Raw genomic sequence first — 19,300 nt, 5'->3', positions numbered from 1 at the left:
CACTTGATTGTTATTAGTTATCACGCCATGCTTTTAATGTAGGTCTCTAGGTATCTGATACGTACGTAAGTGGCATTTAAATGCTAGTGGAATAAGTAAGTAGAAATGTCAATGTATATTTTTTTGAATAAGCCCGCCGCTTTCTCTTGTAAAATTGCAACTCCTGTAAGCCAGGATTTACAGAAGATACAACCATGAAAACACTGGAACACTAAATTCCTGTGCGTCTTATATGAATGACTGTCTTGTAGATAAAATGATTTAATTTATGAATTATATTTGCTTACTTTGGTTAGTTTATTTTTTTTGCACTAAAATTGTTAAAAAAAAGTTATTATTTACCAATACCTAGTCGCTTTCCGTAAAACTGTTAAACCTAATTTAAATAGTAATAGTAAACGAATAAAGTCTACGAAAAAATAGCAACTCTAATAATATATTGACCTCTATACTAGTAACGGGATAGGCTATTTAAATAAATCTTAATTTCGTCATGTTCTTTTTTAATTCAAATTTGGAAGCCCAAAAACGGATATGAGTAGTGTCCTCTATCGAGAAGTAGCATTACTAACTTATTTTATAATCGCTGCTACTCAACCACAGATGGCGCTGTACATGTTATTTGCGTTTATTTACCACTAGATGTCGCTAGTAGTACTATTAATAAATACGGCCTAAAATCATTCATTCACACTTACCTGTTGTCTTTTACCATTCATTCATTACACCTACCATTCATTCAAAGTTTGACGAAGCGTAAGTTTGTATTACGTCTGTGACTTGACAACAGTCAATGTTTCACCTGAGTGAAACAGGTGTTTCTGTTATTATTATATTTTAACACGTAGCGATCTAACAAAATATTAATTAAATAAAGTTTTGAAACTTTATATGACAATTACATTGCATTTAACTTAAAAAAAATATGTGTAAACTGTAAATTAGTTACTATTGTTAATTCGCTAAAGTGTGAAGTGTGACAAAACAGTAAACTTTCTCAGCTTATCAATTTCGCGGTTCTAAACGGTGGCAATTTGTTCAAAATGAGTTGAACAAACTTTCGTGCGGTCGTTGTGTGCAGTGTTGTGGTAAAAGTGCTGTGAAAAACTATAAAAATGACAACAGACAGATTTCATAAGTAAGTAAAAACTGGACAATCTTGTCTTTGGTTGGTGCAATCTTGATAAGATATCGGTAAATGCGTAGAGGTATTTTCGATAACATCCAATAATAGTGGACGCACAATTATAAATTACAAGAGATAAAGTGCTAGTTAATAGAATTCCTACTTTACGCAATCTGCTTAATCTGCAATAATTTTCATAATTAAAAATTGTTATGATACGAGAGCCAATAAGAATGGTTCAAGAAGAACGCCGCGCCGGCTAATTAAGATGAAAAGATATTAAAATGAATTATTGCTGTCGTATTACTTAATTATTTTACGCTTTTCTAAACATTTTTGTAATGCTAAATAGTAAGTGATATCGTAAATTAATTGCTAATTAAATAACGTAACTATACAACCCACAAAGTCCTTTCAATAAAACAAAAATTACGAGAACAATAAATAGGTAGGTAAACTAGAAGTCTAATACAAAGTCAAAGCATTTATTTCAACCAAACTATAATCAGGTACTTTTAAACCGTCAACAAATAAAAAACCTGGTCTATCAGCCTGTCCGTCAGTTAAGTTAGGTGCTCTTTCTACAATTATAAATTCGAATGAAGAAGAACGAGCGACAAACTCATCGCGCTACTCTTTACACAATTACAGACTAAAGAAAGTTCTGTCTTTGTTCATGTCCTATACAGGCTATACACCATCATCCTTATAACTAAGATAAACTGTAACTAAGTATAAGTATTTCTGAGATCAGCACCATATCTTACCATACCATAATTATTCTCCTCTTTTCAAGTTCATCTAAAGCTTCCGAAACTGCGTACGACGTTAGGACCTGGTAAAGAAACACCATCGCTGTGATGTCCGTAAATACTAAAAAAAGACTAATAAAGACTACGGCTGCAAAAGCAACACAAGCTTTCCAAACTTTCAATAGTTAGGTAGGCATAGGTACCTAGTAAAGTTAAATCGCCAACCCGCATGAATCAGCTGTGGTGATAAGTTAATGCTCAAACCTTCTCCGTGCGAGAAGCCTTTGACCAGTAGTGGCCGTATAACTATAGGCTGTTGATGTGATACAAAAATTAAACTCTCATTAGTTAGTTATTTCTCGAACCTTCCACACAACAATCAGTATTTATTTTAGTACGTACCTACCAAGTACGTAAAGTGAATTCGCTTTCGCTTCGTGTTTTAATTCGTCACCGTAGTAAGCCCAGTGAATACCTAAGCCGGGACATTGAACTACATATTGGTGGCAGGCCAACCGTGTCTCCTGCGGCCTGCGAGCCTCCACCAGCTTCCACGTATCACAACGGAACAAGGAAGTGTCATTGAACACACATTTTATCACATATTATGTCGCATGGTTTTCTCCGAAACGGTAGACGGTCTGAAAGCAGCTTTAGCGTTTTGTTTTGGTATAACTAACTACCTAGAGTTTGTAATACACTTGGGAGCAAAAAAACGGAGCCACTAGTGTTTTTAACAAGTATCTTTTATCAACTAACTAATTGATAACGTATGTCGTTGTAGTTATGAAAGCCAATTTATTTAGTTAGCTTTAAAATGAGAGTATGTATGTACTCAGTTATTTTGTTTGGATCTTAAAATGAAAAAAAAAACCGCTAGTGGCTCCGTTTCTTTGCTGCCAAGTGCAGTACCTAATTGGAGATTTTGAGCTAGTTATAAGAGTAACCTAACTAGAACCTTACAACTTGTACAACATCTGACAAATTGTACTTAGGAACAAAAATTGTACATTGATATTTATTTTACAATACAATACATTGTACAATAGTTACCTACATAAGTATTGTGTCACTTAGTTGGTAGATACAAGTTGCAATGGCAGTCCGCAATGATACCAGAGATGTGAATGTTTTCAGTCGATGCCTTGATGTTGTTTCAAACATCCGCACTCCACAGCTTGTTTACTACGCGACGTACGAGTTATAACTGGTACATAGTCAGGTATCAGTTGCTCAGATGCAGTTCAAACAGTTCTCATTGTAGTTAGAAGACACAAATTAATCAATCAATAACTTAACCTTTTTATTTTATGAGATACGGGTGCTTTTCCACCAGAGATGTGCTATCCTATTTTGCTGTGTAAGGATTTGGCTTCCCCCAATCATATTCATTGGTTGGCTAAGCCACAGGCTATGTTTGCTATGTTTTTTATATGGAAAGCTGCGTGCACTCGATGATGCGTGCTCTCGATGCCTTCCCTACTAACAATAACTACATCGCATACTCGAGGTGCGCATCTTTCATGCACAGCTACATAACTCAGTATCAGGCTTTTTTTAAAGGCTAGGGTCGCATTTGTATCTCATCTGATGTTGTGGAAGTGTATGGGCGGCGCTGCATCGCGTAGTTACCATCAGGGTCATATGATCCAAATGCTATTTCCCTATAAAACATCACTTTTATTACGTATAATATTAAAAGTAAAGACACTAAAATTCACTGACTTAAAAAAAAAGAAAGAGATTCTTAACGAGACCATTACACGCTCAATAAAATTAGGTAACAAACAAAATACCTGCCATTAAAAAAACCTTAATAATTTTGTTAGTACGACGAACATTGAATTAATTATGACAAATACTTCCTACGTATTTGTATCGTAGTGCACCTTCACGCTTCCTTGGGCACCACTGTCGAGGGTATTCCGTATTGCTAAAAACATACACCCTAATCTAACACTTATTATTTGTAAACTAAAGGTCAGAATCCCATGCTAAGTTGTCGTTATCGATTTTGGGTGACATGACATGCAGGTGTTAGGTTGCTGGGTGACGTATTACTATGACTATGGTATTCCATGTCAGGAAAGGTCACTGACATGAGTGACATGGCGTCAACTTTTGACTGTATGAAGTAAAACAACAATAAAAGTAAATTACCTCATTTGACTGCTCAAAACTTGGAAGCAATTTAGTCACTGGCTCAATACTTTTTTAGTTTGTCTACTCTTTTAGGATTTATCCGTCGATAGTTATAGTTACCTATTCTTCTACTGAAACCTCTCAAATTTAATAACTATGTAGATAAAAACTAAAAAGCGTAGGGCTAATCCAATAAAAACCGCACAAGTAAAAATGTGAGGATAGGAGAGCCATGCTTCGGCACGAATGGGCCGGCTCGACCGGAGTGATATCACGGCCTCACATTAAACAAACGACGCTTGCGTTGTGTGAATGAGGTTACCGGAGGCCCAATTACCGCCCTCCCCAATCTTCCCAATCCCCGATTCCCTAACAACCCTTAAATTCCTAACCTCCAAAAACCCGGCAACGCACTTGTAACGCCTCTGGTGTTTCGGGTTTGCATGGGCAGCGATGATTACTTACCATCAAGTGTTCTGTCTACTCTTATACCGGCTTATAACGACTATAAAAACAATAATTACGTCACGTCTACCCGAGTTATCGTTTGCAAATGTTAAGAAAGAGATTACCGTCAAATATTTGGATTAAATTATAGGTATTACTTACAACTAAATAATACTTATCAATAATCTTATCTTTAATTCTTCATACCCCTGATGGAAGCGATATCGTATCCTACTTGGAAATTAAAAAGAAATTCTGTATTTATTTGATACTAGCGACCCGCCCCAGCTTCGCATGGGTGCAATAGTGATATATTATGCATGTATTATAAAACCGTATGTATTATTAAACCGCATCAAAATCCGTTGCGTAGTTTTAAAGATTTAAGCGTTCATAGGGACATACAACATGACAGAAAAAGCGACTTTGTTTTATACTATGTAGTGACTAAAAGAAAACTGAAACTACACTAAGTAACTACGTCACAATAATTAAAAGAAAAACCAGTATAATGAAATTAGCGGTTGTTTCTGATTCTGACCCAGATACCTAAACGATAAAATGACCTGTTAATTAAAGTCAAAAAGAATGTGACTCACTAATAGCTTAGTAACTAGTTACTTTCCATAAAAGTCTAGAATCTAGACAATGAACAAAGTATTCCCCTCTAGTCATAAATTCTTCACTTCTTAACCTTTTCTGTTGTGTTTGTCTTAACTAGTTATGCGATTATTCTCTTACTGTCGTAGTCAGAGTAATTTAAAGATTACTCAAACTATTCCTTAGTAACGACATTGTTCCGAACACAATTGTTAAGGGCTGGGTTAAGTACCCATTATATGACTCTGAGTACGGCGGTAGTTAATTCACAAAGTGAATACGGTATAACTACCAATATTAGAGTGGACTCCATCATCATCCCAACCTCGGAATGCTTACCACTAAAGTAGACAAATGCTCTAATTTTAACTCTTCGGGTATAGCCGGTATCCAACGACCGTGATGATCGCTTACCATCAGGCGATCCGTCTGCTCGTTTGTCCCCTCTAATAAGTAAGAGTCTCGAAACTGCGGACAACCTAACGGGTTACCGGGGTTCCGGCTCAAAGCAGAAGAACGGGGTGGTCAAATAAGTAAGAATCTGACACTCTCATCTCACCCAGGGCGGGAAATATCTGACACTCTCTCTCTCGTCTCACCCAAGGCGAGAGAAGTCATTAGATGTTTTTTCCCAAAGCATTAAATGTATTAACATTATAACTTGTTCATTTTCAGAGCGGCCAAAGATGGTCTGCTGGAGGTGTTGCGCGAGGCGACCCGTAAGGAGTGCAACAATAAGGATGAGTCTGGCATGACGCCGACACTCTGGGCTGCCTTCGAGGGACATATCGACGCACTCCGACTTTTGTGTGGAAGAGGGTAAGCATGACTAACTAAACAACTACTAAAAATACAAAACGAACAACTTATTGGGACTATCTTTCCTGAACTATCGGACGTGTACTTTACGCTTGCACATTACGCTTTGGACTACGATTACCCAGTATCATCAAAGTCAAAGCATTTATATCAAATAATCCTTAATTAGTCACTTTTGAAACGAATTGCCTGTCAGTGAAGCTAGAATTGTCCGTCAGTCTGTCCGTCATCTTATCAGTATGTGTACCTTCTTAACAAAAACATCAAGCCTTTTGTTTTAAACACTTCTAGAATCACCGTCGAGAGCAATAATTCAATTACACATGTTTTCTTTCGCGTACATAGATAAAACTATGATAATTTACAACAGTCACCAATGGACCGGCTTAAAGTATTGATATTAGTAGTATTTTATTGTATATTCTTAATATTTTTATTGGCTAAATTACCTCTGGATTTGTTAGTGTTAATTTTAAAAAGTTGTTAGTCATTGTCGATACGTGTTTGATACAAATTACTTATAAAAATGTTTGTCTGTTAACGGCTTTTGTTAAGATATGAATTAAGTACCTTTTATTGAGGGGGTAAATCGTTCAATGACTTCTTTCGCATGCATGTAATGCCTCAAATGTTGCAAGCGTTCATAGGCCACGCAACCACTTGCAAGGTGGGCCGTGGGCTTTCTTGCCATAAATCCGTTCTGTAGTTTCAGCGTGATTGACGGACAAACATCCAAAGAAACAAATAAACTTTCACATTTATAATATTAGTGTGATACAGTAATATTTAAAAATACCTATACATATTTAATTTACAACCTGAAAACGAATCCTGCCTATGTACATCTATGTTATCAACTAAACCGCTATAATTGTTTGGAACTCTTACTTTTAAAACAATTTACCTTCCCTTGTAACAGTTTTATTAGTTTGTAATCCGAAGTTTGCTGAGAACAATGTAGTATCACTCATTCTCACTTTCACGCATTGTTCCCCGCTGTTACACAATGTTACGGATTATATTACATAAAAAAATTAAAGAGAATCGCTTCATTAGCCTTAAAATTACATATTAAGGTGAGAATTGACCTCAATCGTTACTTTGTAGCTATGTATTACTACGTGACTGCCGAGTTTATTAGTGTACTAACACTAATACTAAGCAAGCTACTTGCTACTAAGCAAGCATGAAGATTGTGGTTGAACCTGAAAACGGTATATCTAGCTTTTTCCATTTATCTGGCTTCAAAATCAGCAACAGTAGAAGCAACCTATGTAGATTTTTTTAACGTTGCCCCTACACTAGGTTTTCTTCTGTGTCGTGCGTGCGTTTACAAACATACAATTTCATATATGTACACATGACATCCACACCCGATTGAAGATAATTTGTGGATCACATAAAGAGTTGCTAAGTGTGGGATTCGGAACACGCTACACGTTGCACAGCAGCAATAAACGCACAGTCAATTTTCTAGCAGAGTATAGCTTCCCAAAACTAACAATTACTTGATAGATATAAGAATTACGTTTAACTTTTATTATATTAAATCGAGCTCCCCTGTACGACTTAAGGAAGCAGACAGAATATTTCCTTGCATTGTACACAAAAATACTAATAGGTAAAATTATTTATTTCAAATAGACCAGGAAGGCACTTTTGAACGTCAAAGCAAATATAATAATATTAATAACGTCTGTCTGTCGGTCAGTCCTCTAGTGAAGCTATTGCTCGTTCCAAAGTGTAGATTCCTATGGAGAAGAACGAGCAAGAAACTCCATATCTATACAGGGTGTAAGCGGAACGCTCCCAAACGTCGCAAACAGGTGATGGTAAAAAACGTGTATTATTTAAAAAAATAAAGAATTCAATGTTTATTTTAAGTAATAATAGTTGTAATCTAATGCTGAATGTTAATATAGCATGAATAATACAAACACAAAAACGATCAAAATGATAAAAACATAAACAATTTGTGGCGTTTTTCGGGAGCGTTCCGCTTACACCCTGTATATATCTATATCTTGACTAAACCTCATACCAACACGCGAGTTTAATAGCCATTTTAGGCCAACTATGTTTCAAACCGAGTCGGTTAGCCATGTTGTCCCACAATACGTGTCTGAATGTCCACATGAATAATTTAGTGCTCGTATACAGGGCGGTAACAGTTAACTGTATCTGGTTTTTGTCCTTTTCGAATCGAGCGCAAATTCCAAGGAATGCATCGTTTCCTGTAAACAAAGTCTTGTTTTAATACGCTGCGTATCATAAAAAGTGATAACTTATGATCATTAATTATCATGCAAGCCTTTAGTATTTTCTTCCGTAGTTAAGGCAAATTTACTATCTATCGACTATCTATAAGTAGTTCAGTTAGTTGTTATCTTGCGTTCAAATCTGATGAATGCACATCACCACACCACACGGCATTGCAAAATGTTAAAAAATAAACTTTTTAAAACAATATTTTATGCCGCTAAACATTTAGTGGATAAACTATACCTATAAAAAAAATCAACTCAAACGGTTGAAAATAATTTGCTTCAAAATTCAGTTGCAAGAATTCCAATTCACTTCACTTCACTTCCACAAAGACTTGTAAAAGAACATTTTTTTATACATAAATATTATTAAAATGCTTTTAACCTGTGTTGGCAATAAATACGCGTATACGCAGTACTTAAACACACATAATCATTGAGCCACGAAACACGGAGCTTTCACTTCATCTAAATAATTCCGTGGTCCAATTATGGTCCATTTGTAAACTCTCAACAATACGACAATGATACATTTTCTAACTATTATCCGTCGTGGTGATTAGAATGATGAAATTGATTTCCAAAATCCACTGTGTTTGGGACCGTGACCCCCTTTAGAACAAAGATAATTTTTGCTGCAATTTTTAGTTGATGTTTTTTGTGGTATAAGCCGGTAAATGAGCAGTCGTTTCACCTGACGGACCGCTCATGGATACCCGAAACACCAGAGGCGTTACAAGTGCGTTACTGGCCTTTCGAGGGTTAGGAATTTAAAAGTTGTTGGGGAATTGGGGATTGGGAAGATTGAGATGGGGTAGTTGCTCCGGTACCGATACTCCGGTACCGATACGATTAAACACAACGCAAGCGTTGTTTCACTTCAGGTTTCTGTGAGGCTGTGGTATCCCTCTGGTCGAGCCGGTCCATTCGTGTCAAAGCATGACTCTACCACAATAAATGTTTGCAATGAATGTGTGTAGAAACAGTTATCCAATGTTACTTCATACCTATCAGTCGGAACAGACGGAAAAATCCGACATATCTGATAATCAAAAGCACCTAATTAGGTAAATCCCATTAAACTCAAAAGTTTAAAAATTTGTGTGGAAGCATTTATCTATTGGAACTTTCTATTAACGCGTCATGCGATTTAATTACAAGACTTAGGTATAGCGCATCACTTATTTTGTCAAATAGCTGCAAATCATAATTCATTCATTCACACTATTTTGTTTTCTGGAGCTGCGGACTACCTAGCGGGTTTACCGGGGCTCCGGCTTGAAAAGCAGGAGTAGGAACGGGGTGGTTTTTAGTCAGTAAGAGTCTGACACTCCCTCTCGCCTCGCCCAAGGCGGGAGAAGTCGTTAGATGATTTTCCCCCTTCAAAAAAAACACTATTTTGTTTGTAATCAATATTCAGACGTTCTTTAACCGTTCTAACTTTATCTATCTTTAATCTTTCCAGTGGAGATCCAGACAAAGCCGATTACTTCGGTAACACAGCCCTCCACCTCGCTGCCGCGCGTGGCCACAAAGAATGCGTCACCTTCCTCATCAATTTCGGAGCCAATGTGTTCGCCATGGACGTGGACGGTCACACCGCTCAGGAGTTAGCAGCCATCAATGAACGAAACGATATACTGCGGTACTTAGATCAGGCTACTGCGAAATTGGAGAATAATGACAAGTGAGTTGCTTCTGTATTTGTATTATGGCTTTTATCATTGTGGTGAGCAATGGTAAGTCGCCGCTTGACCAGAACCACCGTGCGTGCGTTCCGCGCGTTTCCGAGAGTCAGGTCAGAACAGATGGGGTCCAAAAGGGTTGGAGCTCGACCCGGAGTTGCCAATGACCTAGTAGGTCACCAGGGCTCGGGTTCGAAAAGGAATAGGGTGGTTATTAGTTAGTAAGAGTCTGCCACTCACTCCCGCCTTACCGGAGAAATCATTAGATGATTTTGTCCTCTTAAAAGTATACTTACGCCTTTTCTCATTGTCTCAAGTCTCAACTCACAAAATATAACAACAAATTATAATCATATTACAAAACGCACACATCTCTTTAATTATTGCTTCGAACTTAAAAGGGCTGTTATTACAAGAGTTACATAATAATAACTTTCAAAAAAACCTGATGATAATATACTTAATTTCGTTAATGTTTATCACATAACAGCTAAACTATGTACACGTACGTTTGAAGTGCATGTTACAATTAATAAAACATGGCGTTGTATAATGGTTCCCATCATTATCCCATACCATCTGGAATGGCTGTAATTAAGCAAAAAATATTCATTGAAACACGTAGAGTTATACAATGTTAATTCGTTGTTGGGTAACGTGTGATGATTTATTTTGTCATTTTTAATTACTGCATTCTGTAATACGAGTATAACATCAAGTACTTACTACATAGTTTTCTGTAGAAGTTATATACATAATACTAATACTTTTTTTTGTTGAGGGCGGAAATCATCCAATGTTTTTAAAGTGAGGCGAAACGGTGTGTCAGACTCTTACTGACTAAAAACCACCCCGTTCCTACTCTTGCTCTTCGATCCGACTACTATATGCTTCCATACGCAAGATATTAGGTGAAGAGTATGTTATTATTTCCTCTAATAATATGTAACCCGCTTATATAGTCCGGTCAAATTAGACATTCGGTGCTACATAAATTCGCAACAAGCTGAATTTCGGTACAATTGTTCAAAACACGATTATAAACAATAGCTGAAAGTTCCCCATCATTCCCGTGTGTGGAAAAAAAATATTCAAAGCCAAATGTCAAAAAAATTAGTTTTTCGCGATTTTCAGCAAAACGGTAAGTTTTATCAGAAAAATACCTCAGACTAAAAAAATTGTAGATCATTAAATTATCTATAAAAAATATATCAATACTTTTTTTCTCACGAGACACCGTTTCGGAGATATCGCAGTGTAAAAAGTTGTAACAGTTGCAATTGTCATAAAATGCACACGTTTCCACGCCACCTATGAGGTAGTGTACTTAACGCGTTTTTTAGGGTTCCGTAGCCAAATGGTAAGAAACGGAACCCTTATAGATTCATCATGTCTGTCTGTCCGTCCGTCCGTCCGTATGTCACAGCCATTTATTTCCGAAACTGTTGGGTCTACATAGTTGAAACTCTGTAGGTTGATGTATTTCGATAACCGCTATTAGAATTTTGAATAAAAATTCATAAATTTAAAAATTAAAGGGGGCACTCCATACATGGAACTGATTCAAAAATTTTTCCACACACGGGAATGATGGGGAACTTTCAACTATTGTTTATAATCGTGTTTTGAACAATTGTACCGAAATTCAGCTTGTTGCGAATTTATGTAATTTCACCCTAATATTTTGGTCTAATTTGACCGGACTAATAGGCTAAAACTAGACTTCATATTTTCAAAACCGAAGAACCTAAGAATCCAATCCAATTCATTATGCTCAGCAGACCAGCTTTCAACCATCAATTTATAACAATAATTCCAAATTCCAGGAAAAAAGCGAAATCTCTAAAGGAGAAAGCGAAGAAAGACTATGAGAAATCCCACAAACAGTACCAGAAACGGCAGAGTAAGGCCGAGCTGATGGCTGAGAAGGAGCTGAAGAAACTGGCCAAGGAGTGGGACCAGGGGTATGCTGAGGAGGTTACCACCATGCCACATAGGCCCAGCAACGTGCTGTGGGCCCTAAAGCAGAAGATGACCAGGTCTACTAGCCATGGTAAGCTGGTTCTTTCTACCTTAAAGAAATTTGGCACAACTTATTATACCAGATAATCGGCAAAGCGTCACCACAACATGGTTGATGTCCCACCCACTCGCATGAAGCGCTGCGCTTCAAGTTTCTTTGTGCAAAACGTTAAGAAGTAACTTTTTTTACCAGAGTCTTATGTTTGCCGAAGGGTAAGCCCTCCGGTGTATTCAAGAACCGAATGAACCAGGCGAGACATATATAGAATTAAATTGCTGTTTGTTAGTCTCGGTAAAACTCGAAAACGGCTAGATCGATTAGGCTAATTTTGGTCTTTAATTGTTTGTGGAAATCCGTGGAAGGTTTAAAGGTTAAAAATCGATGTTTGATGCGGTACGAAGTTTGCCGGGCCAGCTAGTTATAATATATTTATTCAGGAAAAAATCTCATCCGGGAAATTACGAAGTGTAGGTACCAAATTGTACATTTTCTAGTATCGTGACATGAAAATCCCTGATAAAGTATCATTACTCACCGTTCCATTTCCCCTTGTATTAATATAACCGATAATATGTACCGATAGCGCTAATATTGTCCTTATCTACAATACGTCACATATGCTTTTATAATGGCGTATAAATTCGTCATACTACACTTGCTCTACTACACATAACATTTTTACTTCCATTTTATTTTTAATATTAAAAATGGAAGTGAAAATGTAATGTAATTGCGGTACAACATTATGATCTTTATGGCAATGGTTTTTTTTTTCTTATGTTCCTGTAACTTGGCAATCTGTGAATATGTCACAATAGGCCATTTGGATGTCGGTTACATGGCTTTGTAATATCCGTAGGAATAATAATTTATATTATTCCCGTCATCTGCTGCATGGCAATGGTAACGTGAAAAACATCAGTCAGTACCTCAGTCAGCTCGAATGAACGAATTAATCATAGCGCCAAACGCAATCTCGTTAAACGTAAAACGCTTAGTACGAGTTTGCGTACTAAGCCCTCAGAATCCCTAGTTAAAAACCCTGACTAAAGGGCTATACCTATCTTTGACAGAGACTAGGCAACAGGCCTTTTAATAAACCTAACCCTGTGAACCTCCACTTCTCATCACATAGGCCGGCAAACGAGCAGACCGATCTGATGGCAAGCAATCGGAACCGCCTAGTAAACGAGTAACTAGCGCGTTGTCGGCCTTTTGAGGTTAAGGATTTGATAATTTTGAACAGTTATTGATAATAACAATGTTTCCAGGCAATCTCCTAGCCGACGACCAACCTCGGCCAACATACAGCGCGCTGGTAGGCACCGTCAACTCCGGCGCAAGGGGGCGGGGCGCAGTGTACAAGAAGGCACTCGCTAGCAAGCTGAGGAACAACACTATTGGGAAAAATAATAATGTCAACACTGATGATTTTAAGGTATGTTGCATGGCATTTCTGATAGAGGTTACTAAACAAGAAAAGAACTACTTTGCCCATATACACGGCATCAATGTTATTTGTAGCACGAGTTTAACTTACAGTAGACATAAATGAACACTTGGTATAAGATTATTACACTGGTCTACTTTTGCCTTTAAAAAAGTATTCTTCGAGCAAAGTAGTTTTTTTTTAATTTATTTTCACATGCTGGTAACGAAAACAATAATTATTTAGATAAGTTAGTTTCCATTTATTAGAAACGAAATGATGTTTTTTTGCCACTCAGCCAATTTCTCAAACCTGTAGCACATGGATTTCAGCAGAAATGTGGAACCCAGCTTTTGATCTGGTGTGATATGTCTTTGTTAAAGTAGTAAGAATAAGAGTTTTTATTATAGGCGATATAGAACACCTTTGTTTACTAAATATCACCTCTCTGCAAATGTAACAAAAATTGTCAGGATTATTCGCACATTTCCGAGACATTATGTTATAAAATAATTTTTAGTTTTACTTTTTTTCACTTTTAGCACATTTATTATTCAGTAATAAAGAACAGAGCACTAAATTACGATATTTTTAACATTGGATGCCAACTAACAAAGTTAATCGTAACATTTTTGAGATATGAGGTATCTTGAAAACTTAAACTAATAAATTACTTTTACTTATCAAATCGTATTTAGCATGTATAGACAAGCAAAAATTAGTTAAAATTATTTCGGATACTTTTTCTTGTAGACTAGTGTTATTTGAATCGTTCTCTGTTGAACATTGTCTTAAAGTTGTAATAGTTAACGTGAAGAACTTTTAAAACATTCTACATTATTTATATAAAGTTAAATCGTTTATAATCAAGAATACACATGTACACACATCAATAGCCTATAAGTGGCCACAGCTGACCAAAGTCTCTAAGATTATAATTTTTAATTATAAGGGTTGGCCTAGCCTTATAATTAATTTTTTTTTTATATTTTTTATTGAACAAGTGTTTGTTAGTGGTATATAAATAATCTTAAAAAGTACATATAACTCGGAAAAAGTCACATTGATACTCGCCGTTAGTGGGTTTCAAACCCTCATACATGAGGAGCCTACCTCTGGCCCGCCACGAAATACACAAAATCAAGAACAAACTATCTAAAATACATACGTACTCGTAAAGAATTATTCTTTAAAAAACCTAAACAACCAAACACAATACATTAAGTTCCACAGCTACTTTACAAATAAGCTAAGCCAATATCATTCATCACGATCAAGCATTATTCGCATAACCTCTAATTTATTACAACGACATTATACAGACTATGCTATAACAAAACTGTAACTCTACCGTTACGTTAACGGTACTTTAAACTGAGATCAAATACATTTCACTCAAGATTCGTCTCACTAGCCGACACTACAGTGCTTGAAACGAGGGGAAAATACTGGTAATAATATTTTTATGTATTCTGTGTGAAATTAAAAGGAAATTAATTGTATTATTCCATATTGATAATCCCTAAATAATTCCTACAATATAAGTTCCCGAAATAATTTTATTTTTAATATTAATATGTATTTTGCATGTCATTATATTATTATGACTGAATACTGAACTGATCGACATTTTGTAACACCTTTTATATAACTGTATTCATTAGCAAATAAATCCTTTGACTTTGACATTGATATTAAATTATGTATTTATTTGAAATCATCTAAAATTATTATTTAATACTATTTTTTTTAAGAATATAAGTAGGAGCCGATCAGTAGCGGGAGTATAGTCCAAGCTACCGGTGGTTAGGGCTCCTGAGATTATCTTTATATATATAATTCTTCTGTACGTGTGTATGTCACTGAACTTCTCTTAAACGACTGGACCGATTTTGATGAATTTTTTTGTGTGTGTTCAAGGGGATCTGAGAATGGTTTAGATTCACAATTTTGTCCGATAGACAATGTTTTTTTAATTCATTTTTAATTTATTAGTAGTTGTTGATTTTGGAATGTTTTAAATTGGATACGACAGACGGCGCTACCATCGCAGTGTCAAATATTAATGACGTTAGATATTGTCATAACATTTGAATAATAATTTTCATCAAAATGGTCCAGAATGTTTTAGCTTATTAATAAAATTTAAAATTTTCAAATTAAAGACGTGTAGACGTGGAAAACGTCTGTCGGGTCCGCTAGTATTATTATATATCCTTTGTGTTAAACATGTGTACATAAATATGTTTATGTATATTTCAGGTCGGAGAGATAGAAACGACAGGCCGTAGATCAGTGACGTCACTGAGTGGTGTCCGTCGCGACTCAGAAGTGATGTACGTGGGTACGTTCGGCGCCGGGCCGCAGCAGAGAGGCAACGTGTCCGACGTCTTCGCTGAACAACCGCCCGAGCCCACCGCGCCTAAGAAATCTCTTACAAGGTACTTTAATGACAATCACTAATGGAATAGAAATCATTTATTTTGATAGTAATCAAAGATTGGGATTTTGGTATTATTTATTTGCTAATAACTTATACATCAGAGTAAATAATACCTACAATATCATATAGTTTAGTTAGACACGGCGTCTGCGCACGCTGCTCATGATGAAGAGTCCGTTTGTGACTCGAAACTAGTAGAACTTTTGTCCATTTATGTACGTGATTTTTAGTTAATTTAGTATGTCTCACGATAGTTATTATAAAAAATCATATAGTTTATAGTTAAAATACCCCAAAGATTCTCGTGTGTGTAGATCTTGTAGAGTTTTAGTAACTATAACTTCACTAAAAGATCAAAGTGTTTAGATCAGACTAGACTGATTAGTCTAGTCTACACAATATATCTTACTGGTATTTAATGCCGTTCAAGTTCCAAAAATCCTCTCTGGAATTAGAACCACTTAGCAACCAACTAAGGAGTAACCAGATCCTAATCCTATAACAAACTAATTCCAGGTCTGCAAGTCAGCCAGACTTTGCTTTGCTGAACGAAGACAGCGGCATTGGACAAGAGGTGATGTTGCAGGAGCCGGCCAGTATATTCGAGAGACCCGGGTTTGGCAGTGTGGCCTTCAGGTAAAATCATACTGGCACTAACTTGGATTAAAGTAAATATATTGTATAGTTTCACAAAGTATCGCCTCGGTAATAAACTGATACAATGAAAATTAATATAAATAATAATCAATCCTAATCCATAATTTGGATCGATCCAAGCCACTGCCGAAAAAGTCTCTTCTCGCACTGAAAAAGTTTGAGCGTTAATCTATTATATCGCTTGCTCAATGCGGGTTGGCAATTTCAAATTTATAATTAGAAATTATAAGCCCAGGTTTCCTCACGATGTTTTCCTTCACCGTTTGTCAGTGGTGTCTAGATAATCTTAGAAAGTACATATAACTCGGAAATAGTCACATTGGTACTTTGCCATTGGTAGGTTTCGAACACGCGTCCTCTTACATGAGCAGGCGTCTTAAACCTCCGGGTCACCACGATATAACAGCTCCATACAGCTTATGTCAAAAATCTACATATTAATCCAAACATTTTGTACTATAATTTTTCATTTACAATTTTAACTTCCAATAAAACTTATGTATTACAGACGTTCAATAACGGCGACGCTGAGCGCGTTCGGCAGTGGGGCGCCTGGCGAGGACCTGTCTATAGGCTCTGCCGGCTCTCTGGCTGCCAGACACGCGTACCAACCAGCTGAGTGGACTTCTGCACAGTCAGGTATACGCCTCAATAAAGTATTAAACTCATTCTGTGTTATATGTGTCCATTGACGACACTAAACACATGCCTCTCAAAATATGTCTTCTCATATTCTTCTATAGTGTTTTTCTAAATATCTCATTGGTTAAGCAAGGTCTTGTGTCATTTGAGAACTTCTTATTGGATATACTGATATCAGTACCCTTAGTACTTAGTACGAGTTTGCTTTACGTCGAACGAAAACGAAACGAGAGCACGTTTGCGCCAATGAACCAACCAATCACAGCGCCGAATGTGGTCTCGTTTCGACATTTTACACACGGCCTCTGAACTGCATATAATTGAAACCGTAACACTCTGTAGTTGTTTTTCCTTCAACATAGCACAAATAAGATGAGAAGTGCTTTACAACTTCTTGACGGTCAGTAATTCACTAGAAGATCAGATGCTTTTCGAAAACTAAGTAAGACAATAAGCACTTAGTGCAATTTGTAATAAAGTCCAATTTTCTTCGCAGAAAGCTCAACCATCACATCAGATGAAGAACCAGAAGCTGAAGAATCAGGTTACGCATCGTTGGAGAGGTTCCTAGCAGCGTTCGGCCTCTCCCAATACGTGCAGAAGTTCAAAGACGAACAAATAGACCTTGATGCCCTCATGATACTAACGGAAAGTGACCTTAAGTCCTTAGGCCTCCCTCTAGGACCCTACAGAAAACTCGTGACCGCAATCCAAGAGAGAAAACAGGCCTTATCACACCCCGGACCTATTATAGATACGGCTTTATAAACAGCAATTTTTCTGGTTTGAAATAGTTTACGCAATGTTTTTGTCAATGCAAGATGGCGCCACTTATGAGTTAAGTCCTGTCAGTAAAATGAATGTTTGAATGTTTACTTGCCATTTTGATGAAATTGAGCATATTTTGTGTTTTATAAAGTAAGTATGGAACCAACAGTTAGTAGAAAATTACACAATAACTTCTCGTTAAATAAACGAATTTCACATTTGATACGATGACGTCTACTGTAGTTGTACTACCGCCACTCATTTCGACCCAAAGCCGAAAAGAATGGAATAAAATGTCGTGAGTGCTCAATTTTTATGTAATTGTGATGTAAGGCATTGCGCAGTTAGTGACACATCTTCGTGCACAGATTTTACGTTTGTTTTGATGAAAAAATGATCACCTTTGCTACTTTCAGTGTGAAGCAGGTCTTTCCTAAGAGTTTTAATAGCAATTAGCACTAGTACGATAAAGGTAAGATTTCGTGAATAGACCGTTTTAGGTTAAGACTTCCAGTGTGCTCTTGATTAATAAATATTATGTATTTTATGTATAACTTTCCTTTTATTGCTAATATATAAAATTGTTATAATATAATTTTACACTAATTCTTTCCATGATACCTATGTAAAAATGTTGGCATTTTATACGAGTATATATTTTTTTGTAGTTGTCTTATATATTATCACGTTTTTTCATAAAAATATAACGAAATGTACTTAATGGAATACTTTGTATTGTAAGTGCCTCATGTCAATGTAATGTGATAAAAGTTCGAGATCATTCCATCCAGTGTAACGTCCAATCGCCATAATTATATTATAAATATTTTTGTACAGTTTTTTCAATATACATTTGTATGAATGATTTGTTTTGTTTCATTTTTCTATGTATTTTGATAGTATGACAGATAAAAATCCTAATAATTACCCATTCATCTATTTTCCCATTTCCTAACCTCTAAAAGCTATCAATAAAATTAGATAATAAAGAAAATATTTAGTTCAATCTTACTTACCTACCTATGAATGGGAAAGTTCCTGAGTTTGTACCTATGTAAATTCACGTCAAAACAGCTGATGGGGTCAGGATAAAAATGACAATGCCAGAATCTCTATAGAGCTTTGCCCCACCAAAAAATATACTTTGCAGGCATGCCAAATGTAGCATTCTATTGCTGCTCTATTAGTGATAGAACACGTATAGATTATGGTCTGGAAATCAGGCGAAGCCGCTGGCTGAAGCTAGTACTAAAGTGAAATTTAAAAAAATGCAGAATGTTTCCATTATACAGTCAAGATGTAACAAAAATACAATTACCCGGAGCTGCGGACGACCTATCGGGTTACCGAGGCTCCGGCTCGGAAAAGCAGGAGTAGGAACGTGGTGGTTTTTAGTCAGTAAGAGTCTGACACTCCCTCTCGCTTCACCCAAAGCGGAAGAAGTCATTGGATGGTTTTCCCCTCATAAAAAAGAATTATTCTTGAATGAGCCCGTAAATCGCT

At 36.4% G+C, this 19,300-nt stretch overlaps 1 protein-coding gene across 1 annotated transcript; it reads left to right on the top strand.

Annotated features, from left to right (window-relative positions):
• The first annotated feature begins 762 nt into the window (after positions 1-762).
• On the top strand, positions 763-18,662 carry LOC118264374 (pre-mRNA splicing regulator USH1G). Its single transcript, XM_035576863.2, has 9 exons — positions 763-1,138; positions 5,743-5,886; positions 9,616-9,837; positions 11,662-11,888; positions 13,130-13,296; positions 15,550-15,728; positions 16,247-16,366; positions 16,896-17,026; positions 17,526-18,662. Exons 1-9 carry the CDS (start codon positions 1,116-1,118, stop codon positions 17,795-17,797), a joined length of 1,485 nt encoding a protein of 494 aa, XP_035432756.2. The 5' UTR covers positions 763-1,115; the 3' UTR covers positions 17,798-18,662.
• The last annotated feature ends 638 nt before the right edge of the window (positions 18,663-19,300 follow it).

Source organism: Spodoptera frugiperda, chromosome 26, assembly GCF_023101765.2.
Source record: "Spodoptera frugiperda isolate SF20-4 chromosome 26, AGI-APGP_CSIRO_Sfru_2.0, whole genome shotgun sequence".
NCBI classification, from domain to species: domain Eukaryota; kingdom Metazoa; phylum Arthropoda; class Insecta; order Lepidoptera; family Noctuidae; genus Spodoptera; species Spodoptera frugiperda.
The sequence above is the reverse complement of the archived record's forward strand: the minus strand, read 5'-3'. Positions and strand labels throughout refer to the sequence as shown.